The sequence below is a fragment of the Oncorhynchus masou genome, chromosome 18 (genome assembly GCF_036934945.1).
Source record: "Oncorhynchus masou masou isolate Uvic2021 chromosome 18, UVic_Omas_1.1, whole genome shotgun sequence".
Taxonomy (NCBI): Eukaryota; Metazoa; Chordata; class Actinopteri; order Salmoniformes; family Salmonidae; genus Oncorhynchus; species Oncorhynchus masou.
The window spans coordinates 52,379,392-52,405,141 of NC_088229.1; the positions used below are offsets into that span (position 1 = coordinate 52,379,392).

Consider the following 25,750-nt stretch of genomic DNA (forward strand, 5'->3'; position numbering starts at 1 on the left):
TTTCATAAGGTACAGACAGATTGATGTACAGTGAGTACTTGCACTTCAAAAACGACCTGCAAAAATAAAAAAACTCTTGCTAGGTTACAAATAAATAAAGGGAAAATAGTTTGATTTTTGCATCCAGTAGAGTCTTAGTACATCAGTGGGAAGTGTTGCAGCATATTACCTGCCCCCTCTCGAAACAACTTACACCGAACAAAAAATATAAAACACAACATGTAACGTGTTGGTCCCACGTTTCATGACCTGAAATAATAAATCCCAGAAATGTTCCATACGCACAAAAAGCTTTAATTCTTTCATTTGTGCTGAGCGGTATTTTGGTATGTAATGTAATATTATTTATTTAACTATGCAAGTCAGTTAAGAACAAATTCTTATTTAAAATGATGGCCTACCCTGGATGACGCTGGGCCAATTGTGCTCCGCCCTATGAGAGTCCCAATCACCAGGTACTGCAGTGGCACCTCTTGCACTGAGATGCTATGTCTTAGACCACTGCGCCACTTGGGAACCAAAAATAATAAAGCCCTTCTGTGGGGAAAAACTCATTCTGATTGGCTGGGCCTGGCTCCACAGTAGGTGGGCCTATGCCCACCCATAACTGTACCCCTGCCCAGTCATGTGAAATCTATAGATTAGGGTCTAATGAATACATTTCAATTGACTTATTTCCTTATATGAACTGTAACTCAGTCAAATCTTTGAAATTGTTGCATGTTGTTTATATTTTTGTTCGGTATCAATACAGAGATCTTCTCAGAACATTGGGTTACATACAGTAATGGCAAATCATTTGTACAACCCTTCCCCTTGACCAAACCGTCAAAAAAAAAAAAACAAAAAACATCTATTCAATCCCAGTCTAACCCTCCCTACAGAGCAACAAACCACCCTATCCCACCCACCCCCGTTCACAGTTCTCTCCTCTAATAAAATAAAAAAGAATAATCACTTGGTTTTGCACATCCTTAATTGAGTTGGGATGTTTTCAGTTTTCAATGACAATTTTGTTTTTCAAAGTGCTTGTTTGATTTCCACTGACAAAAAACAAGAAGTAGTTAACAGCCAGGAGTGGAGTGGAACCCAGTAAAAATGAGCGACAACAGTTGTTGAAACCTCGCCAACGGGGCCAGCACATTTCCTTGTCACGGGCCACTGAAGGGGCCATCCAAAAGGTGCATGGCCTAGACAAACATCACTTGACACTGTTTATAAACAAAAAAGGTTTGCGGATTGAAACCTCTTTCCATTGAGCCTGGACTGTGTGCACTACGAGTTCTTGAGTGTATAAATATCCGCGTCGGCGTGTGTTTTACATGTGGCCCTTTACGGGGAGGAAATGGGAACGGTCATTTTCACATTGACACAGAAGTACCGTAATCTCTACACAGCTACACGTAGAGGAAAGGGTTGTTCAATGGCGAAGAAAACTGAACAGGAAGATCCGCTGAATTTGTTTTGTCTTTTTGTTCCCCTGCTCCTCGAGGGATAAATAGTAACAAAGCTTTGTAGTCTCAAAGCACACTTAAAAAAGTGTGCTAATTGCATCTCATAATACAAAGTTTTTATTATTATTACACAATTTTGCCTTAATACCTGAGTAATACGATTCTAGTAACAGACAATATAGAACTTTTTTTGCCATTTGAATTCTGGGCCTTTCCCTGCCACAAACGTAATATTATTGAAATTATTAACATCATTCATCATTACTTTACAACTGTATGATGTTTGGTAAAACAAGAGTTCAAAGAAAAATCATCAAGCTTATCTAACCCCTAATTTTTCAGTTTAAATTACATTAAAATCTACGTTTACGTTCATATCATACCAACTACGCTAACAAAATAAAGACAAAATACAGATTTAAAAAAAAGGAATATAAAAAATTGCATTTGAGGCCTTGAAGACCTTCCCCTGGTAGAGTTCTCGTTATCAACATTTAATGGCAGTGTTTAAAAAATAAATTGACCTTGCTACAAGAACAAAATGTAGAAGGGTATAGGGACACAAAGAAAAACACAAGACCCGCAACTAGGTTCACCTCGTTTTAACCCTTACCTGAAACTTTGGCTTGTTGGGGTTTTCGATCCTGTACTTACTGGCTCGCTGACGTCAGCTAACAAACTGGTATACCCTGAGAATTCTGACACAGGAGTTCGTATTCGGTGGTCGACCTCGGCCCCAGTGCCGTAGCCCAGCGGGGTGCGGCGGCCCGACTTAAATTGGGAACCAAAGGCCTGGGCGAAGTTCTCGATCTGGTAGGTGGCCCGCAGGTCCATTTCCTTGGGCGTGTCCAGGTCGGAGTAGCTGCCGTTTCTCCCGTTGCCCTTGGCCCCCTGCTCCTTGGGGGCTCCACCGGCGGCCGTCAGCTCCTGGGGCGTGAGCTGGAACGCAGGAGAGTGGTGCTGCTTCTCCAGCTGCTCTGTGAGCTCCTGAGAGGGGATGAGCTGCTGGTGGCCAGCCGCCTCCAGGCCACTGAGGTGGAAGGCCGGCTGGGAGGGGGAGCCCACCACCATGCTGTAGTGGGACTTAGAGGAAGACAAGGAGGAGGAAGAAGAAGAGATGGAGGGGATGGGCAGTGGCGAGGAGTCGGCGGGCGGGTAGCCGCACTCCAGCGGAGATGTAGTGTAGACATGCTTATCGGAGAAGAGGGGCCCCGTAGGGCTGGAGAGCAAAGGGAAGGGCCCGCTGGGTCCCAGCGTGGAGAAGGGCCCGCTGTGGCTGGTGCGCTCCAGGGCCTGCAGAAGGAACTTGGAGTACTCACTCATGACCACCTGCTTGTCGCCGCCGCTGGGCGAGTCGTCGTCCAGCTCTGGGGTGACAGGGGCCGCTGGCTGCAGGGTCACGTGGTGCGGGACACTGTGGTCCGAGAGGTCAAAGGTCACGTCGTGGTGGTGGTGGTGCGTGCCATCAGACTTGTGGCTGTAGTGGTCCAGCAGGCTCTGGAGCACTTCGTCCGGGATGACCGACTTGTCGTGGTGCTTGAGGTCCAGGGGCGAAGTGTCCAGCATGGTGAGAGTGGGCTCGTTGTGGTGTCCCAGCGAGCCTTGGATCACGCTGCTGGCATGGGTCTGGCCCATGTGGAGGGAGGGCGCCGCATAGTCGTTGCTGGCCACGTGTTGGAGGTAGCGCCGCTTCTTCACAAACTGCATGGCGTCATCGTAGTTGTTGCTTGTGGCTGATGGGCCTCGTTTTGCCCCGCCGCTGGAGGAGCCCTGGAGGAGGACCATGGCATCTAGCCCAGAGCCCCCCGCCAGCTCCATGGAGCCCTGCTTCTGAGACAGGAGCTTCGGCCCCCCGTCCTCCATGGGGACGAGGCCCTTCTTTGCCTTCTTGAACACCAGCTTGGGTGTGCGGCCCTGCAGGCTGGGGTCGGAACACTCCATTCCGTAGTCCTGCAGGCCCCCGGACGACGCGGTGGTGGCAGCAGCCTTCTTACGCTTACGATCACCGCCCTCGCCTGCGTTTTTGGACTTGCCCCTCTTGCATGCAGAGGTGGCGGTAGCGTTTCCCTGAGTGAGTGAGTAGTTGCCCTGGCCCATGTCCCCGTGGGCAAGCTCCAACATGCTGGGGTCCGGGCCCTTCTTTATGGCTTCTCCGCAGGTCCGCTTGTGCTTCAGTAACCGGTCTGTCCTCGAGAAAAACTACAGGGGAACAGGGGGGGGGGTGGTGCAGAGTATTTGAAAACTTTCTAGTCACTGGATTGAGCAAATGGCTCACCGACAGCAAAATGCATCGGCCCACTGTTAGATGCACCCAAAGTGCTTTATGTAATGCATGCATCACTAGCCACTTTAAACTATGCCACTTTGCTTATATACCATACATTACTCATCTCATACTGTACTCTGTACCATCTACTGCATCTTGCCTATGCCGTTCTGTACCATCACTCATTCATATATCTTTATGTACATATTCTTTATCCCTTTACACTTGTGTGTATAAGGTAGAAGTTGTGGAATTGTTAGATTACTCGTTGGTTATTACTGCATTGTCGGAACTAGAAGCACAAGCATTTCGCTACACTCGCATTAACATCTGCTAACCATGTGTATGTAACAAATAAAATTTGATCTGGCTCTTGACCAGGTGTTATGGTTTGAAATGTCTGATGACAGAGCACATAGCAAGCGTCCAACACCCATGATATTTTGAGCAAACATGCTAGATTGAGATAAACTGCAAACATCAAGAACAGACATCAATAACTATTGTCAATCGGACCTGGGTTCAAATAAATGCGTATTCAAGTATGTTACTAAAATACATAGAACATGTGTATTTAAGTATTTTCAAATAATGTGGCCAAATCAGCTACTTCTATTTTACATATTATGTAGCATTTTCAAATAAATTCCTATAAATGGACAAAACTATTTTCAAATACTTACTTCCAAATACATTATATCAAATACACCTAGGACCAAGCAGACCTTGGTTCAAGTGCATTTAGTACTTAAACCTTTTTCCATTGGCCTATAGGGGCACAATGTTTTTAACCGGAAGAAATATGAGAATAGAAATGTTAACAGAAGAAATATGAGAAGCATATGTATAATCATGGTAGCAAATGAAAGAGAACACTTTGGAAATCCACCACAGTTCACCTTACCGGACGGATTTCAAGACTGAATCCAAACATTACACTTGATTTTATGTGCATTTTACATTTACTGTACTTTTTGCAGCATTTGTCAATGAAAGAAATCTGAAATAACACTGGTTACATTCAGTAACATAGTAAGAATATTCATGAGACTTGGAGTTCGGTGCATCAAACAGAAAAAATGACAAGGGTTTGAGTGAGAGGTCTAACTAGTGTCTCCATGTAGCCACACACAAATGGACTGGTTGACTGAAGTAAGGAAATGTGTTGGAATAATTGAAATTGTCACTAGTTACCACAGCCACAAAGTCAAAATGGCCTATTTAAATAATACAGAAACAAAATTACATTTTTGCTCTTCATTTAAGTTTCGGATTAGGCATAAATTTAACAATGTGGTTAAAGTTAGATTTAAAATCAGCTTTTAAGAGAAATCGTACAAAAAGCCAGGGTTTATGGCTGCGGGGACCCTACTTTACAAACTGCTAGGGCCATTTAGAATTGGTTAGCCTAAGCTTTAACCCCCTATACAAAAACTTTAGTTTGACAAAGAGCGTATATTCATCAGAATCATTATCCCTAGGCCTACTCAAGCATATTTCACCCCCCCCCCCCCCACAGTTCAAAGTGGAATTGTTATTCCATTTAGAAAATTCCAAAAGAACAGGCCAAATCGAACAACGGTATATTGAAAAAGACATTTGTTTGTAACCCTGAAAGACTTGGACTTGAACTCTGAGAATAACTGTTCCAGACACGAGATGCGCGTCACCTCGCACTATTCCGTTCTATTTTATTCTGTTATATTATAATCATGTTTTTTATACTATAAAACAGATGAGTCTTGACTGCAATATGGGCTCGGGAAATAAGAGGGTATTGTCTACTAAATTAACAAAACAAGACTATGCCATTGCACAGCCATAGGCTTCTACAAGCAAGCGCCACTGAGGGTACTACCTTTGTGAAGATCGTGTTGCATAATATAACCAGTTGATATTACGGTTTCAATAAGGGAATCTTAAATGGCACTTTTCTTTTCTTGGCTGTACAAAACATAAAGGAACACCTTTATATAGAGTTGCACCCCCCTTTAACCTCAATTCATTGGGGCATGACTACATGGTGTCGAAAGCGTTCCACGGGGATTTTGGCCCATGTTGACTCCAATGTTTCCCACAGTTGTGTCAAGTTGGCTGGATGTTCTTTGGGTGGTGGACCATTCTTGATACACACAGGAAACTGTTGAGCGTGAAAAACCCAGGAGTGTTGTGGTTCTTAAAACTCTCAAACTGGTGTGATTGGCACCTACTACCATACCCATTCACAGGCAAAATAAATATTTTGTCTTCCCTATTCACCCTCTGACAAGCACACATACACAATCCATGTCTCAATTGTCTCAAGGATTAAAAATCCGTATTTAACGTCTCCTCCCCTTCATGTACACTGATTGAAGTGGATTGAATTAATTACATCAATAAGGGATCATAGCTTTCACCTGGTCAGTCTGTCATGGAAAGAGCAGGTGTTCCTAATGCTTTGTACACTCAGAGTCTGAGGCAATTTAGCAATTAGGATTCGTTATCTGTAATGGTAATAAATGAGGCATTGTTGCGCACTGTTGGCATATAGATAATTAGACCATCATCCCCCCCACCCCAGTGTGGGCCCTTTTCTAAAAAAAAGTGTACTTGACTACTCGAACATAAAAATGTCAAATGCCCATCGCTACTAGCGAAGTTAGAAAATATGATCTTACAGTGCTAGACTTTCACAAAGAACTTCAGAGACACATCGTATCTCTGTTGGGCATAGAATAGAGTCATGAGTGCATTTGGGTGCTTGTTCTCATGATCATTCTCTTTACAATATGACCAACACAGGCTCATTCTGTTCAGAAGAACCCAGGGTATGACGCCATGTCATCCTCGTAACTGTACATCAAACAAAGCGATCATAAATGTTGATATACAAATGACACATTTTATCATATGGAAATGTGAAATGCACATTTGGACTCACGGACGTGTGGTTTGCTTTCATGACGTCAAAGCGGTATTTTTTTAATAATTCTCAACGTCTCAGAACATATTGATTTACAGCATTGCCCTCACTCAGACAAAACATTTGTAAAAGGAGCCCAATCATCGGGAGGATTGGGGGCATATTCTTGTTGCAAGTAGTGCTCAGGTTTAGAAAGGCTGTCAGTTGAATCCCATACAGAGCTGAAAAGGCGGAGACCCTGAACTATGACTTCATGTACAGCTTACTGTACAGCTACTGCGTTCCATTTTAGGAGCTTATCAGTAACCAAATTTGTTGTGAGTGTTAAAGGCTACATATTTGTACTTGAAAATACTTAAATACACAACAATACTTTCCAAGTATTTCCAAATACATTCAACTACATTTAAAAAAAGACTTACCTCGAAATGTGTTTGAAAGTAATTGAAAAACTAAATTTCAATCTGTTCTGCTTTGAGGGTAAAACCGAGTTACCCTTGTGACTGACTGACAGACTGACCTGTTGGCAGGTGTCACATCTGTATGGCTTCTCTCCGCTGTGGGTCCTCTTGTGTCGCTCCATGTGGTACTTCTGGATGAAGCACATGTTACACTGGTCACAGCTGAAGGGCTTCTCTCCTAAGGAAAGAATGGGACAACATTGACACAGAACCAAATTGTTGTTTCTCTTTGCTTATTTGAGCTGTTCTTGCCATAATATGAACTTGGTATTTTCCCAAATAGGGCTATCTTCGGTATACCACCCCTACCTTGTCACAACACAACTGACTGGCTCAAAAGCATTAAGGAAAGAAAGAAATTCCACAAATTAACAAGGCACACTTATTAATTGAACTGCATTGAAGGTCACTAACTCATGAAGCTGGTTGAAAGAATGCCAAGAGTGTGCAAAGCTGTCATAAAGGCAAAGGGTGGCTACTTTGAAGAATATCAAATATATTTTGATTTGTTTAACACTTGGTTACTACATGATTCCATGTGTATTATTTCATAGTTTTTGAAGTCTTCACCAGTATTCTACAAGGTAGAAAATAGCAAAAAGAAAAGAAAACACTTGAATGAGTAGTTGTCCAAACTTGTGCGTGCACACACACTGAAACTATTCAGACACCTTGACTTCCCACATTTTGTTACAGCCTTATGCATTTTTCCTCAATCTACACACAATACCACATACTGACAAAGCAAAAACAGGGTATATTTGGCAAATTTATATATATAAAACATTTCAAAAACAAAATACCTTATTTACACAAGTATTCAGATTCTTTGCTATGAGAATCAAAATTGAGCTCAGGTGCATCCTGTTTCCTTTGATCATCCTGTTTCCTTTGATCATCCTTGAGATGTTCCTACAACTTGATTAGCAGATGTTAATAATCTTAGTGTAGCGAAATGCTTGTGCTGATAGATAGTACTGCACTGTCGGAACTAACAAGTAATCTAACAATTCCACAACTACCGTGGATGAGCGATGGCCGAGCAGCATAGGCAAGATGTGATAGTATAAAATAGAGTACAAACATAATAGATTAATAATGTTTATATATCTTACATTACTCAAGTGGCATTATTTAAAGTGACTAGTGATCCATTTATTAAAGTGGCCAATGATTGAGTCTATTTAGGCAGCAGCCACTGTGTTAGTGATGGCTGTTTAACAGTCTGATGGCCTTGAGATAGAAGCTGTTTTTCAGTCTCCCGGTCCCAGCTTTGATGAACCTGTACTGACCTCACCTTCTGGATGGTAGAAGGGTGAACAGGCAGTGGCTCGGGTGGTTGTTGTCCATGATGATCCCTTTGGCCTTCCTGTGACATTGGGTGCTGTCTGTGTCCTGGAGGGCAGGTAGTTTGCCCTCGGTGATGCATTGCGCAGACTGCAAAACCCTCTGGAGAGCCCTGCGGTTGATGGCGGTGCAGTTGCCTACCAGGCGGTGATACAGCCCGATAGGATGCTCTCAGTTGTGCATCTGTAAAAGTGTGTGAGGTTTTAGGTGCCAAGTAAAATTTCTTCAGCCTCCTGAGGTTGAAGAGGCGCTGTTTCGCCTCCACCACAATGTCTGCGTGGGCGGACCATTTCAGTTTGTCCGTGATGTGTACGCCGAGGAACTTGAAGCTTTCCACCTTCACTACTGTCCCGTCGATGTGGATAGAGAATGCTCCCTCTGCAGTTTCCTGAAGTTCACAATCATCTCCTTTGTTTTGTTGAGGTTGAGTGAGAGGTTGTTTTCCTGACACCACACTCCGAGCACCCTCACCTGTAGGCTGTCTCGACTCAATGTTTCCTACCTTCACCACCTGGGGGCGGCCCGTCAGAAAGTCCAGGACACAATTGCACAAGGAAGGGTACAGACCCAGGGACTTAAGCTTAATGATGAGCTTGGAGGCTACTATAGTGATGTGGTGTCCTTGGAATCCACGTGGTAAATTCAACTGGAAACCACTCCTCAGTAAAAGGCACAGCCCGCTTGGAGTTTGCCAAAGGGCACCCAAAGGACTCAGACCATGAGAAACAAGATTCTCTGGTTTGATGAAACCAAGATTGAACTCTTTGGCCTGAATGCCAAGTGTCACGCCTGGAAGAAACCAGGCACCATCTCTAAGGTGAAGCATGACGGTGGCAGCATCATGCGGTGGGGATTTTTTTTACAAGGGCAGGGACTGGGAGACTGGTCAGGATTAAGGGAAAGATAAAAGGAGCAAAGTACAGAGAGAGATCGTTGATGATAACCTGCTCCAGGACCTCAGAATGGGGTGAAGGTTTAGCTTCCAAAAGAACAATGAACGTAAGCACACAGCCAAGACAACGCAAGTCTCAATGTCCTTGAGAGGCACAGCCAGAGTTTGGACTTGAAACTGATCCAACATTTCTGGAGAGACGTGAAAATAGCTGTGCTGCGAAATTCCCCAACCAAGCTTACAGAGCTTGATAGGATCGGCAGACAAGAACAGGAGAAACTCTCCAAATACAAGTGTGCCAAGCCTGTAGCGTCATACCCAAGAAGACTAGATGTAATCAATGCCAAAGTAAGGCGTAAAGGGTCTGAATACTAACGTAAATGTGATTACAGTTGTTTATTTTTGATACATTTGCTAAATATTATTTGTCATTATGGGATAATTGTGTGTCGATTGATGAGTGGAAAAAACTATTTAATCCATTTTAGAATAAGGCTGTAACATAACAAAATAAGGAAAAAGTTAAGGGGTCTGAATACTTTCAAAATGCACTGCGTGTGTGTATGTAGATACACAAACACACTACCAGTCAAGTTTGGATGCACCTACTCATTCAAGGGATTTTCTTAAATTTGTACCATTTTCTACATTGTAGAATAATAGTGAAGACATCAAAACTATGAAATAATTTAATATATGTTATGTAGTAACCAAAAAGGAGTTAAACAAAACAAAATATATTTTATATTTTGAGATTCTTCAAAGTAGCCAACCTTTGCCTTGATTACAGCTTTGCACACTCTTGGCATTCGCTCAATGAGCTTCATGAGGTTGTCACCTTGAATGCATTTCAATTAACAGGTGTGCCTTGTTAAAAGTTCATTTGTGGAATTTCTTTCCTTCTTAACGTGTTTGAGCCAATCAGTTGTGTTGTGACATGGTAGGGTTGGTATACAGAAGATTGCCTTATTTGGTAAAAGACCATAGTATGGCAAGAACAGCTCAAATAAGCAAAGAGAAACAGCCCATTAGTTTAAGATATGAAGATCAGATAATCTGGATAATATCAGGAACTTTGAAAGTTTCTTCAGGTGCAGTAGCGAAAACCATCAAGCGCTATGATGAAACTGGCTCTCATGAGGACCGCCACAGGAAAGAAATACCCAGAGTTACCTCTGCTGCAGAGGATAAGTTCATTAGAGTTACCAGCCTCAGATTGCAGCCCAAATAAATGCTTCAGAGTTCAAGTAACAGACATATCTCAACATCAACTGTTCAGAGGAGACTGCATGAATCAGGCCTTCATGGTCGAATTTCTGCAAAGAAACCACTATTAAAGGACACCAATAAGAAGAAGAGACTGGCTTGGGCCAAGAAACATGGGCAATGGTCATTAGACCGGTGGAAATCTGTTCTTTGTTCTGATTAGTTAAATTGGAGATTTTTTGTTCCAACCACTGTGTCTTTGTGAGACGCAGAGTAGGTGAACAGATGATTTTCACATGTGTGGTTCCCACCATGAAGCATGGAGGTGGTGTGATGGTGTGGGGTGCTTTGCTGGTGACACGGTCAGTGATTTATTTAGAATTAAAGGGACACTTAACCAGCATGGCTACCATAGCATTCTGCAGCGATACACCATCCAATCTGGTTTGGGCCTAGTGGGACTATCATTTGTTTATCAACAGGACAATGACCCAAAACACCTCTCCAGGCTGTGTAAGGGCTATTTGACCGAGGATAGTGATGAAGTCCTGCATCAGATGAGCTGGTCTCCAAAATCACCCGACCGCAACCCAATTGAGATGGTTTGGGATGAGATGGACTGCAGATTGAAGGACAAGCAGCCAACAAGTGCTCAGCATGTGGGAAGTCCTTCAAGACAGTTGGAAAAACATTCCTTATGAAGCTGAGAGAAAGCCAAGAGTGTGCAAAGTTGTCATCAAGGCAAAGGGTGGCTACTTTGAAGAATCTCAAAATATAAAATATATTTTGTTTTGTTTAACACTTTTTTGGTTAATACATGATTCCATATGTGATATGTCATAGTTGTGATGTCTTCACAATTATTCTACAACCTGGGAAATATAAAAATAAAGAAAACCCCTTGAATGTCCAAACTTTTGGCTGGTACTGTACATACATACATACAAAAAAAATGGTATTCAGGCATGAGGGTTGGGTTAATTTCCAGTCAGGAAGTAAACTGAATTTCAAATCCAAAATGTCTCTTTGAATTTCCATTTACTTCCTGTATTGACTAAATTGAAATGGAATTGACCACAGCGCTGGCTGTCATAGGTCAAGACTCACCACTGTGGATCTTTTCGTGCCGCTGCAGCAGGTACTTCTGGATAAAGCTCATGTTACACTGACTGCACCGGAAAGGCCTCTCACCTGTGCGATCAAAAATACAATCACCCACTCTCCACATTAATTGACTATCAGTGGGGGAAAGCAGAAGTTGGCTTTATTCAAGTCTCAGTTCATTAAATTAAACTTTTTGGATAAACACTGCAGATGAAGCAAACACGCTAGGGTAAGTTACTGAGTGAAAACCTAAAGGGGATAGTTCAGCCAAATAACACATTTATATTTGTTCCCTTACCTTGAAAGCAATCTCTGGACAGAATCAGCAATAAAACACTTTGCGGGAACAGTGTTTTGTTTTGCCGAAACCAATGTGGATCGCATTCTCTCCTTGTCCATAGATTACTTTCAAGGTAAATAAATAAATAAAATATATAATGTATATATACACACACAGACATTTGTAATTTGGCTGAACATTCGCTTGAAAGAAACAGAATAAAACAGAATTCCTCACCGCGGCGACTGAGTCAAACCTGCAAGAAATGTTTGTCATTTAGATTACCTCAACATTTACAGGACATTTGTAGCATCAAACAAATGTCATCCATGCTACTCACGTCAGTGATATTGGGTGTATTCGTTTTAGCACACCCTGTGCTTTGGGCTGGTGAGGATTTCACTTTAGGATCAATAGAATGACCTAAAACAAAGTGCACACTCCAGCCACCCCAAAATAATTCCCATGCAGAAAGCACTGAAAGCCTCTCACCTGTGTGGATGAGCACGTGTCTACGGAGGTGATAGGAGCTGCGGAAGGCAGCGTTGCAGTGCTCGCAGATGTGCGGTTTGGAGTTGGGAGAGAGGCCGGTCCCCTCGCCGTCCAACATCATGGCCTGAGCGGGGCGCGGGACAGAATGAAAGGTCAGTATAACCCGAATGCAACTTTGCGTCAAAGTGCAAACATGTTGTTTGAGGGGACAAACTGCTGTTAACATGACCTGACCACAGAAAAACTGATCTGCTGTACGACTTTTTGGTAGCTTTGGTTCTAAAAATGCTTATTAATGAAAATGCTAGAGATGTGCTCTACCTTGGCTTCTCCACGTTTTCTTCTGGCTTTCCCCTCCCCATCACTGTTGCTCTTCCGTCTTCTTCCCGACGTCTCTTTCGACCCTTTCTCTGGTCTTCCAGACATCTGTGGACAAAGCAGGAGGAAGAGGTTGGCCATGTAGACAGATACGTGCTTACACACACGCAGTGTGAATATTCTCAAAGGAGCGATAGGTGCTATACTGATAACTCATTTTGATCTTCACAGAGAGAGTACAGTACCAAAGACAAAAATATCAAAGCACACATGATAACTCTACAGAAAATATCTATTGAGTGAGGCCCTCTTTCAGCCACTAACACTACAACTCTACAAATAAACATGGGTCCCTCACCGGCTCTCCCATTCGGACATTGCCGAGACTGAGGTCGTGCAGAAGCATGTTCTGATGGTTGTGGTGGTGGCCTCCACCAAACTGCATCTCCAGCATCTCGTTGCCCTTCCCCACGCCCCCTCCGCCACAGCTGCCACCCAGCCCTCCTCCTCCCCCGCCAGCTCCGCTATAAAGGGGCATGCGGTAGTCCAGCTCGCTCATCCGCTCTTGCTTGATGCCCATGCCGTGGAGGAAGCCGTGGGCGTTGGGTGGCGAGTCGCGCTCCTTCTTCAGGATCATCTCCTGTGGCAGGTCGCCCCCCATGACCGACTGCGAGGCCAGGCGGGTGAAGCTGGTGACGGGCGGCAGGTGGCTGAACATAAGCATGCCGGGGGCAAAGTTTGGGTCCATGCCCCCATTGCCTCGCAGAAACTCGTTGCCTAGCTTGTCTTGGATAATACTCATGGTTGGTCAGCACGTGTAGAAAGGGGAAACACTAAATGGGGCCTGGTGGGGATGTCCTGGAAGAGAAGGAGGAGAAGAGGCTAAGTATAGAACCACATCAGTTTTACAGTTTACAATTGTTATTTAGTAGACACTCTTATACAGAGCAACTTAACTTTTTAGGGAATAGGGGGCAGCATTTTCACTTTGGATGAATAGCGTGCCCAGAGTGAATTGCCTCCTACTCTGTCCCAGATGCGAATATATGCATATTATTATTACTATTGGATAGAAAACTCTGAAGTTTCTAAAACTGTTTGAATGATGTCTGAGTATAACAGAACTCATATGGCAGGTGAATACCTGAGAAAAATCCAACCAGGAAGTGGGATATCGGAGGTTGGTCGATAAGAGGTTCAACTCATCGCCTATTGAAATCCCAGTGGGATATGGATGTTTGCACTTCCTACAGCTTCCACTAGATGTCAACAGTCTATAGAACCTTGAATGAAGCTTCTACTCTGATGTGGGGCTGGATGAGAGGCGAATGAGTCAGTGGTCTGGCACAGAGCCAGGTCCTGGTCAGGCGCATTCCACATGATATCAACTTGCGGTTCCATTACTTCTATAGAAACAAAGGAATTCTCCGGTTGGAACGTTATTGAATATTTATGATAACAACATCCTAAAGATTGATTCTACACTTAGTTTGACAAGTTTATTCGACCTGTAATATAACTTTTTGAAGTTTTCGTCTGACGTTTGCCTGGACCTGCACGAGCGTTGGATATGTGTACTAAACGTGCTAACAAAAGTAGCTACTTGGACATAAAATAATGGACATTATCGATCAAAACAACAATTTATTGTGGAACTAGGATTCCCGGGAGTGCATTCCAATGAAGATCAAAGGTAAGGGAATATTTATAATGTAATTTCGTATTTCTGTTTACTCCAATATGGCGGAGAAATTTTGTTTTTATCTGAGCGCCGTCTCAGATTATTGCATGGGTTGCTTTTTCTGTAAAGTTTTTTTGAAATCTGGCACAGAGGTTGCATTAAGAACAAGTGTATCTTTAATTCTATGTAAAACGTGTATCTTTCATCAAAGTTTATGATGAGTATTTCTGTTATTTGATGTGGTTCTCTGCAATATTTTGGAGGCATTTCTGAACATGGCGCCAATGTAAAAGTATTTTTGGATATAAATATGCACATTATCGAACAAAACATACATGTATTGTGTAACATGATGTCCTATGAGTGTCATCTGATGAAGATAATCAAAAGTTAGTGATTAATTTAATCTCTATTTCTGTTTTTTTGTGACTCCTATCTTTGGCTGGGAAAATGGCTGTGTTTTTTGGACTTGGCAGTGATCTAACAATCATATGTTGTGTTTTTGCTGTAAAGCATTTATTTATTTTTTAATTGGACACGATGGGTAGACTAACAAGATGTTTATCTTTCATTTGCTATATTGGACTTGTTAATGTGTGAAAGTTACATATTTCTAAAAAATATATTTTTGAATTTTGCGTACTGCCTTTTCAGCGGAATGTTGTCGAGGGGGGTTTGTCCTAGAAAGGTTAAAGGATTAATTGGGGTTAAAGGGACATTTCACAATTGTTCAACTTCATATTCATCCTCTCCAGCAGGGATGTTTCCAATGACATCATTGACTTTAACCAATGAGTAGGCATTGCCTACTATTGGTCGACGTCATTGGAAACCCTTCTCTATCTTTTTGACTACAACAATTAGAAATGTACTATTAGCACATGTTGATGTTGGGGTGGTGCTGGGGAAATTTCCCTTTAACTGCCTTGCTTGAGGGCACGCTGACAGATTTTTCTATATCTTGAGTTGAGAGAATATAATAGAAAAGTTGTTTTCTCCTGTGGCTTTTTTGCGCGAGAGGAAAAAAACAGGACAGTTATTCCGAGGAAGATATAGGCTGCAAGACTGCAATCTTGTAAAGTAATCTTGTAACCCTGACCTCAGGGCTTGACTGGTCCCAGGTGGAGTCAGCGTGTCCTCCATTTCCCCAGTCATCCATTAATTACTTGATTGGATTTATTGGCTTTGCCTATCTGGAACAGGATGCATATGAGTATTCCATTTCTATGGAGTGAGGCTATGATATAGTTGCTGGTTATCGAGCAAAACTTCTGTGGCTCCTTTGAAGACCTTTTAAACATCCTGCCTCTTGTTCACTTGAAGCAATGTAATGGTCTAATGTTCAATGTAGGATAGCTCACATTTCCAAATGCCAGGCGGCTATGGCTAAATCAAATGGCCATGATTAAAGAGCGCAAAATAACTATGCTGTTAAAGCAGGGACTAATTTGCCTAGTCCAGTGCTATCATGCAAAGCACTAGCGGAGCGACATGCGTTATATCAATGTCACATAGGGTTCACAGCACCGCAGCAAAATCAAGGCCATTACTAACCATGCTAAGTCTCTCTCACCGGGTCAACAAAGATTAAAGAAATGACTTAAGCTAAAGCAAAGCTTAACCCCTTGACTGCAGGCAGCATACACCCAACAATGGACCAAGGCCAGCAGCTGTGGCAGTCTGAATGGAATATCTGCCTAATAAATGGTGCTGAAGATTTTGCTCTCGAAAACCCAACGCATTAAAAGAGGCATTCCGCCTTATCCCATGGGTTCTCAGCTAGAAGCACTGCTTACCGGTGGGATCATGCAAAATACAATCCCAATGCTCTGTTTTAATGTTTAGAAACGTCAATAAATCAGCGCTTGCGATGCGCCTTGCACCATTTTTCAGGCACTAGACTACCGAACAGTGGACATCCCCTGCAGCCGGACCTTCATATCAAATAGGAATGTAGATTGATATGGAGACTTAAGAAAACGATTCACCCAGTTTGAACGTTATATTGTTTTTGTGAATCTGAGTGAAACTATCGATTCCCTGGGTCATTTCACGTGTATCTGAGCTATTACCGTTCAAGCCGGCAGAAGATCGGTTGGTATGATGAAGCATTGCGATAACGCCGCTCTCACTACACTGGAAGTTAGTAAGTTGACCGGACAGAAGATCACCCGGTTATATTGTTTTTGGAATCTATGATGATTCCCTGGGTCATTTCACGTGTATCTGAGCTATTACCGTTCAAGCCGGCAGAAGATCGGTTGGTATGATGAAGCATTGCGATAACGCCGCTCTCACTACACTGGAAGTTAGTAAGTTGACTTTTAGACTGCATACATCATACATCTCAGATTTCAATACTGTCCGATGTCATAATGCAGTAGGTTCTCTTTTTCGTTTTTGTTAAATTCCTTCTCGAGAAATGTGTAATTTAACAGAGGCCCTAAAACTTTTCTCCTATTTGTCAGCCTTTTCAGTCCAGGGTGCATTGCATGTTGTCGTTGCGAATGTCAGACTCCACTGAGGCACATCGATCTCCAGGTTGAACATGGTGAGATTGTAGACTCCTAAATTAATAGTGCAGTTTGTTCAGGTGATTTTACAGCTAACTAGCCACTTCACATGGTGACTTCACATTGACGTTGGTATTACTGTGAGCCGCAACATTTGCTAGCTAGCTAGCCAGCCAATAGAGAGAGCATTGTGGGTTTTGTAGTCAACTTGACCTGCAACAGATTTCCAAAACAAATTTTCATGTTGCTTCCAACCTTGACAAAATGAAACATTTTACAAAAAATATTGTTCTCACATATTAGTGTAACACTAAGTTATAGGAATTAGTGGTTTCGGAGGATTCTTTAAGTTGTCTGCATGCTCCCATCCAAAACATTTTGTGCATTTATTATGACAACATTTTGTCTTTGGCAAGGATTTTGTGCACAAACATTTTTCTCGAGGCAAGCCCAAGTTCGGGAGCTGAAGTCTACGGCCCTTTGTTGGTTCATTGGTCAACAGTAGGCATTCTTCAATTAAGTGTTTGTCATTCAACGATACTCACTTTCATGCAAATGTGTCCACTTCAGAAAAACTGCATCATAGATGTAAAATTGTGCAACTAAGATCTCCTCTGCAAAAAACAAAAGAAATTACAGATTTCTTGAGTTATCTAGTTACTATTTTGAGGTAGTGTATACTGGCGCTGGTGTCTCAAGAGACATAAAATATGCTATTGTGGGTTTTTTCAAGTTTTTCAAGCGAAGGTCTTTAAAGGGAGTATGCGACTTGGGCTGACGCCATTCGAGTCAACAGGTCGATTATATGCACGCAGCTCTTTCTCCTACACCCTCCTTTTTCTTTACCTAATTGTTATTACAATTATTATGATCATCATAATAAGTCATGTCATTTGTATGCTTCTTATACACTGCTCAAAAAAAAGGGAACACTTAAACACAATGTAACACCAAGTCAATCACACTTCGGTGAAATCAAACTGTCTACTTAGGTAGCAACACTGATTGACAATAAATTTCACGTTGTTGTGCAAATGGAATAGACAACAGGTTGAAATTATAGGCAATTAGCAAGACACCCCCAATAAAGGAGTGGTTCTGCAGGTGGTGACCACAGACCACTTCTCAGTTCCCATGCTTCCTGGCTGATGTTTTGGTCACTTTTGAATGCTGGTGGTGCTTTCACTGTAGTGGTAGCATGAGACGGAGTCTACAACCCACACAAGTGGCTCAGGTTGTGCAGCTCATCCAGGATGGCACATCAATGCGAGCTGTGGCAAGAAGGTTTGCTGTGTCTGTCAGCATAGTGTCGCGGAGGCGCTACCAGGAGACAGGCCAGTACATCAGGAGATGTGGAGGAGGCCGTAGGAGGGCAACAACCCAGCAGCAGGACCACTACCTCCGCCTTTGTGCAAGGAGGAGCACTGCCAGAGCCCTGCAAAATGACCTCAAGCAGGCCACAAATGTATATGTGTCTGCTAAAACGGTCAGAAACAGACTCCACGAGGGTGGTATGAGGGCCCAACGTCCACAGGTGGGGGTTGTACTTACAGCCCAACACCGTGCAGGACGTTTGGCATTTGCCAGAGAACACCAAGATTAGCAAATTCGCCACTGGTGCGTTGTAGGGAGGTCATACAGGCACGTGGAGGCCACACACACTACCGAGCCTCATTTTGACTTGTTTTAAGGACATTACATCAAAGTGGGATCAGCCTGTAGTGTGGTTTTCCACTTTAATTTTGAGTGTGACTCCAAATCCAGACCTCCATGGGTTGATAAATTTGATTTCCATCGATAATTTTTGCGTGATCGTGTTGTCAGCACATTCAACTATGGAATGAAAAAAGTATTCAATAAGATTATTTCATTCATTCGGATCTAGGATGTGTTATTTTAGGGTTCCTTTTATTTTTTTGAGCAGTGTACATTGCAGTCGGGAAGTATTTAGACCCCTTGACTTTCTCTACATTTTGTTACAGCCTAATTCTAAAATTGATTAAATTGTTTTCCCCTACATCAATCCACACACAATACCCTATAATGACAAGGCAAAAACAGGACTGTAGAAATTTGTACAGCTATTTTCAGGTCTCTCCAGAGATGTTGGATTGGGTTCAAGTCCGGGCTCTAGCTGGGCCACTCAAGGACATTCAGAGACTTGTTCTGAAGCCACTCCTGCGTTGTCTTGGCGGTGTGCTTAAGGTCGTTGTCCTGTTGGAAGGTGAATCTCCGCCCCAGTCTGAGGTCCTGAGTGCTCTGGAGCAGGTTTTAAATCAAGGATCTCACTGTACTTTGCTCTGTTCATCTGTCCCTTTAACGTGAATAGTATCCCAGTCCGTTGCTGAAAAACATCCCCACAGCATTATGCTGTCACGACCTTGCTTTTGATGAGTGCTGCCTGGTTTCCTCCAGACGTGACGCTTTGAAATGAATGCTAAGAGATGGGAGAACCTTCCAGAAGGACAGCCATCTCCACAGAGGAACTCTGGAGCGTTGTCAGAGTGACCATTGGGTTCTTGGTCACCTCCCTGACCAAGGCCCTTCTCCCCTGATTGTTCAGTTTGGTTGGGCAGCCAGCTCCAGGAAGAGTCATGTTGGTTCCAAACGTCTTCCATTTAAGAATGATGGAGGCCTCTGTGTTCTTGGGGACCGTCAATGCTGCAGAATTTGGTACCCTTCCCCAGACCTGTGCCTCGACACAATCTGGTCTCGGAGCTCCACAGACAATTCCTTCAACCTTATGGCTTGGTTTTTGCTCTGACGAGCACGGTCAACTGTGGACCTTAGGTGTTAGGCGCCTTTCCAAATCATGTCCAATCAATTGAATTTACCACAGGTGGACTCCAATCAAGTTGTAGAAACATCAAAGATGATCAATGGAAACAGGATGCACCTGAGACAAATTTTGAGTCTCATAGCAAAGGGTATGAATACTTATGTAAATAAGGTGGGTTGTAATAAAATGTTGTATTTGATCCATTTTAGCATAAGGCTGTAACGTAACAAAATGCGTAAAAAGTAAAGGGGTCTGAATGCTTTACAAAGGCACTGTACACGGCAAAAAAAAATTGACCAATCGATTGGTCGAAAGAACAATATAGGCTACACTGATAACTCATGCTTGACTGCCAAACGTATACATGTCCCCATAATATTTAAATTAAGGAACTGTGATAACCATTATTTTAGCAATTCATGGTATATGCCGCCCTAATAAAAATGCTTCCCATCCTGCTGATTTGAGCTGCTGAACAGTATTTGCACATGAGCCGCATTTATGGACGAGAAAGTGAAATTGCGCTTTTCAATAAATTTTGCACAGCGGGGAATCGGGGATGCTCTGCGTTGCGATCTATTGCCTAGGACATCAACAGCCAGGAATTCATTAAAGAAGATATGTAGGCACAGCACTTTTTGCCCATTTTGGCCTAATTAAATTGACACATTTGGCGATGATGAACTTCAATTCCACTTGAGCATTGTAGAATAGCTTAGCCATACTCATTAATAGCATAATCTATACTTTAATATACTCTTGGTGAATTTACATGGCATTGCAAGATAAGACATTGCGAGATACAAATTAAAGATATAGTCTACGCGCACGGTTACGACTGACTGTCTCCCCCTTGCCTGCTCTTTATCCTAGCTATGAAAGATGCAAGTGTGTGTTCAGTCTTCGGTCTGTTGCATCTAGAATACCTTAGCCTACTCATGATAACCCCCACTTTAGTGAACTTGAGACATTTCAAGTCAAGAAATTGACAGATACAGCATTGCAAGATACAGCATTTGAATACCGACGCATGGTTAGGACTGTCTGCCTGGTTGTCGACTTGCTTATCTATGCTCCCCCCAGCTCATTATTTGCTGTGAAAGACGCAAAAAAAGTTTGTGCTCGGAAGTAGCCGATGTCAACTACGATGGGTAAGGAGTCGAGGAATTGAGTCATTTGGCGTCGACTCTCAACGACTACTTGTTTATCCATGGTCTACGCAAATGTTAAAAATGTTTATACCACAGCATTGTAGAATACTAATTTCTGATTGGTTAGAAGGGCATTCTGAAATGGACATTAAAACCAGGTAGCGGGACACTTGTAAAAGATATCGGGACACCTTGCAATCCTGACGCAATATGCACCTACACATACAGACCATACTAAATACAAAGTTACAGAAAGCTAAACCAACAACCACACTACATTGTAAATGCAGATCCATCAAGGAAAAACTTAGCTAGCTAGTATTGATGTTTCAGCAAAGATGTGTTTTTTTGGAGCATTTGATAGCCTAAAGTGGTGAGTGATGAACTAGAATTTCTCCGGCCCCTATGTTGCAGTCTGATTGGGGTTGGGCAGCATCTAGATTGTCATATCGTCATACCGTCCTTCTCTCACACTGTGATTTCTGGTATAAGCGGTTTAATACACAGGTGGGCGACAAAAAACACGAAAAAGCCCATTTGGCGTCTATATATAGCGAAGCTGCATGGGGGCTGCTAGCTAAATATGCTAACAAGGCGCAAACAATATGCAAAGACCGGTAATCAAGCTCATAAAGTTCCACATATCTAGGTAGGAGCTACCGAATGTCATTTTTGTTCGAGTTTGGACATTACAAGTGAATGTGAATGAGACATTGTGCAAATTAACAAAGTTTTGACGAATTGCAGCACTGGCGCTCCAGCAGCATGTCTACAAGATGTGTGGAGTCTGGAGTCGCTAGGGTAACTGGCCTGCCTGCTCTAAGATGAGGGGGGGAGGAGCAGACGGGCTGAGAACAGAGAAGAGAAAAATACAAGGAAATCAAGATAGCAATGGCAGCTGTACAAATAACTCATCCAAAAGGGCTTACCATCTCAAACACGGCAGAAAGCTAACACAATATGATTCTCCGTCACCTTATTAATTCAGCCACCTTTAGATAGCAAAAAAACAGGGGTCGTGTTTACGCATAATTCAGTGTTTTTCAAACATTAGAAATATGATGACCATGCATAGTTTTATTTATTTATTGTAAGCTCATTTACTTGTGTGGCCTCCAGCCAAATAGTGTTGTCATCTGATGAAAATGGAAGCCATTTTATGTCGAATGTTGCACTAATGTATTTTCTGTGATGGAAAACGATAGTTGCACGTCCCTGAATACCCCAGAGAAGCAATAAAACACTACTTTCAATATAAATCTTGACCCCCTGTCAATACACAACTGGACTCATCTGCTCCCGCTTTCTCCTGTTGTGCTATTTAAGTGATAATGCAGAGAAGCCGGGGTTTGGAGGATATATTGGCACGGGTGTTAGGCCCGAGACGAAGCCGAGGGCTGGCAAACTGTGACAATTTATCTTCCAAACGTCGGCATCAATGGCATTATCACTTTTATTCAACGGGTTAACATATTCAAATAATGATTAACATATTTTCACAAAAACGTTATGTTGAGGAATTTATTCATACTAGTTCATCCTTCCGCAAGATACAGTCTAATGAGGCACGATTATACCTGGCATAGAAAATGTGTTCTCTCGTCAGAAAACCGGTGTTCAGAGGAGCTAGCCTACAACACAGCTAACACAATCACATCTAACTGAAGCTGGAATGACTGCAAACTAGCTGCACTTCATTTATTTTTTTCATTTATTTTTATCTTTTTCCAATTTACATTTCTTTGTATATATATCCATAAAAATTACACCAGCTGATTCGTGGTTTCGACTGTCTGACAATGTTACAAATGTCAGACACAGACAAGCAAGGTTTATAAAAACCTTAGCAGATGAAAACTAAATGTTAGTCTAAAAGAAATGTGAGACAATGTCTAGATGCTTTTTATAGTGGAGATGAAGTTTATAAAATGTCTGGCTGGGCTGATGAGAGTGGATTGCACAGTCAGATGGAACACAGTAAATAGGCATTTTAACGTTATAGATTTAGCCGGTAGAAAGTTGTGAAATAGACATCGGATGAAATGCGGTTTTAACTAATCAACATTAGACCCAACACGTAGTGCTTAGATACAGCCCTTAGCCGTGGTATATTGGCCATATACCACAAACCCCCGAGGTGCCTTATTGCTATTATAAACTGGTTACAAACGTAATAAGAGCAGCATTCAGGGCTCGAACCACCAAGCTCATAATTACAAACAAACATGTGGCTCAACTGTGCTTGGGAACTAAGTAAGTAACTAAGTGTAAATGTAAAATAACGTGACAGGTGAAATAAGAACACAATCTGCTTCATCTAACGCATTGCACAAGTTACCTGCAGGTATTTACTTAAAGTAGCGACAAATATTATATATATTTTTTAAACTTCACAGTATTGATGTTATTGAAAACCCACCTTGTGGCTATTTCCAAACACTATGAGGTACACCTCCTAAGCCTATTTCTGATTGGCTGGAAGGGCTTTTATAGAGCATGCATTAAGGTATATCCTCACAGTAGAATTCAAAGGCTATAGTTCATGCTTACTTGTTCTGCTTGACCTGCTTTTGATAGCAACTGTCGAATTAAAAACATTACTGGCATTGCTAAATTGGATTTTCATAATAGCAAGCTGATGGTTTGGTTAGCTAAACTAGCGAGTCTGTTTGGTTACCCAGGCAACTACTATAGCTATCTTGTAAACTTGCCAACTACTTTAGTGGATGTTGAACACATTTCTACAGGCAAATTAAGAATTATACCATTGGTATAAAAGGGATTATAAACTGGGTGGTTCGAGCCCTGAATGCTGATTGGCTGAAAACCGTGGTATATCAGGGCACTATACCACAGGTTTAACAAAACATTAATTCTTACTGCTCTAATTACGTTGGTAACCAGTTTATAATAGCAATAAGGCATCTAGGAGGTTTGTGGTATATGGTTAATATAACACACCCCCTCGTGCATTATTGCTTAACAATCAGCTCAGGGCAGTATGTGTTCTATAGAAAATAATGAACGTCATGGAAGTTGTTTTCCTTCGATGCGCTTGCAGCCCCTTGTTGATTATCTCTTCCTTATTGTGGTCCTAAATGCATCATAATAAAATGTTGCCCTAGATTCTAACCCTCTCAAATGACCTTGTGCTCGCCCAATGCCAATTAGACATCACCATAACATTAGGTCCGTGAAGAACAGTGTAGCCAACCATCACCAATCAAATGTAGGCTAGCCACTTCTGAAACATTATCCAAATCACGTGTTACGTGCGACATTTTGTATATCACATGCAGCCAAACAAAAATCGTTGCTGCAATGTAAAAAATTGCAATTTTATGTTCTCCATTTCAAATTACACCGTCTGGTTGACAATCGATTAAAATGTATTACCCGGGATGTGAACACCTTGAATTTGCTGCCCTTGACAATTTATAAGAAGAACCACAGGCTTCAGTCACTACCTGTGATAAACACATCAAATTACACGGTCCACTAGTCTAAAACAAACCATATTTCACCTTTAATTTAGTAACAATGTAGTATAACGTTGAAAACTACTCTTTGGCTGACTATTCCAGCTGGATCCCGAACGGCTCAGGCGCAATTGTATTGTTTAGTCTAGCCTACCATTTGGCTACGCGACATCGAATTATACGGAAAGCGGATGGGCTTTTGTGATGCATAGCTAGCTAGCTGGCTACAATGAAACGAATTACGTTAGCTACCTACCTAGATGTCCTCGCCAGCTTTGCTGATACAAAACACACTTCTGTCACATAAATGCAATACTATTAAAACACAATAACACAGGACAACACATCGACTCATACATTATGAAAATAGAACCTAGATGGCGACGGCTCAATAATAGTGTTTAACGTTCGCTAGTTGTGCTAGCTAAATCCAAGTAACGTTAATCTCAAACTGACAAAACATTACATTACCCTGGGATTCAATGGCTTTACAGGTCGACCTTAATAAAAACTCAAATACTGACATTAGCTCACGTTTTTATTAACCCATTTATGAAAAACGATTGGTTTGCTGTCCTTGGTTGGGACCAGGCTCGATAAATACATTATGGTCATCTCTGGCGTTCGAGTAATATTTATCAGACTACTACTTAACTAGTTAGCTATAACTGTAGCTAATTATAGCTAGCAATTACCGCTGCATTTAGTAATACATTATGTACTGTTTGGGATCTAAAGTTAAATTGCACCGCATTCTGCAAATAGTAACTACGGATGCTATGAGCCAAATTAGTGCATACCAGCTTGCTAAAGCTAACGAGCTAGCCGCTCCAACTGAAACCCCGCATTACTATGATCCATGCAACAGAGAAACAATGATGCTCGGCTTTGAGTGAATCTCTCGCTGGTTGAAACGATTTGCGTTTGACATTTCCACGTAACTCGACAAATTTCAACAAATACTCCAAATTAAATGGAAATGTATATTTACCTACACATGACCGCTATTTGCATTAAACGTTCGTATTTTCTTCCCTTTCTCGTTCTTTTTAGGTTTTATAGCCAAAACATTGTTGTCTTGGGGCCCCTGCTTTCTTCCATCTTGTCTTGGCGCGGGGAATTATGGGTCTAGCGAGCAGACGGGTCCTGAGAGGGGAGGAGACAGGGGTTTCCCCTAGAGACAGCGCTATCTGGGGTCCTTGGGACGTCCATACCGTGAATCAAAAACCTTAACCCTTACCTTTAACAATTTGACATTTAAACTTCAATGAGGTGGGGATTTCTCACCGAACCCGGAAAGCAATGGGCTTTCCACTAGCTTTGATAGCCACAAAGTCAGATTCCACAGCCGCAAAGCCCAAATTGGCAAATAAACAAAACATAATTTAAGGTTTAGTTTAGGAATAAGGTTAGCAGTGTGGT

The 25,750-nt window shown here is 42.2% G+C and overlaps 1 protein-coding gene across 3 annotated transcripts; it reads right to left on the bottom strand.

The window, feature by feature from the left end:
- Positions 1–917: 917 nt before the first annotated feature.
- On the bottom strand, positions 918–25,437 carry znf281b (zinc finger protein 281b). 3 transcript variants are annotated; one of them, XM_064923654.1, is made up of 7 exons: positions 25,324–25,437; positions 13,084–13,583; positions 12,729–12,833; positions 12,408–12,531; positions 11,639–11,731; positions 7,146–7,264; positions 918–3,653 (listed from the first exon to the last, which is right to left on the bottom strand). In XM_064923654.1, exons 2-7 carry the CDS (start codon positions 13,525–13,527, stop codon positions 2,064–2,066), a joined length of 2,475 nt encoding a protein of 824 aa, XP_064779726.1. In that variant the 5' UTR covers positions 13,528–13,583; positions 25,324–25,437; the 3' UTR covers positions 918–2,063. The 3 variants fall into 3 exon arrangements, with proteins under 3 accessions (XP_064779726.1, XP_064779727.1, XP_064779724.1); XM_064923655.1 differs by having other exon boundaries at positions 11,639–11,722; positions 25,320–25,437; XM_064923652.1 differs by having other exon boundaries at positions 25,320–25,437.
- Positions 25,438–25,750: the final 313 nt, after the last annotated feature.

Excerpts from the sequence above, each read along its gene's own strand:
- znf281b (XM_064923654.1), bottom strand. The coding sequence starts at position 13,527 with ATGAGTATTATCCAAGACAAGCTAGGCAACGAGTTTCTGCGAGGCAAT. Across the intron at positions 12,834-13,083 it reads ATGTCCGAATGGGAGAGCCG|ATGTCTGGAAGACCAGAGAA; the intron begins GTGAGGGACCCA and ends CTTTGTCCACAG. Across the intron at positions 7,265-11,638 it reads GCACGAAAAGATCCACAGTG|GAGAGAAGCCCTTCAGCTGT; the intron begins GTGAGTCTTGAC and ends TTCTTTCCTTAG.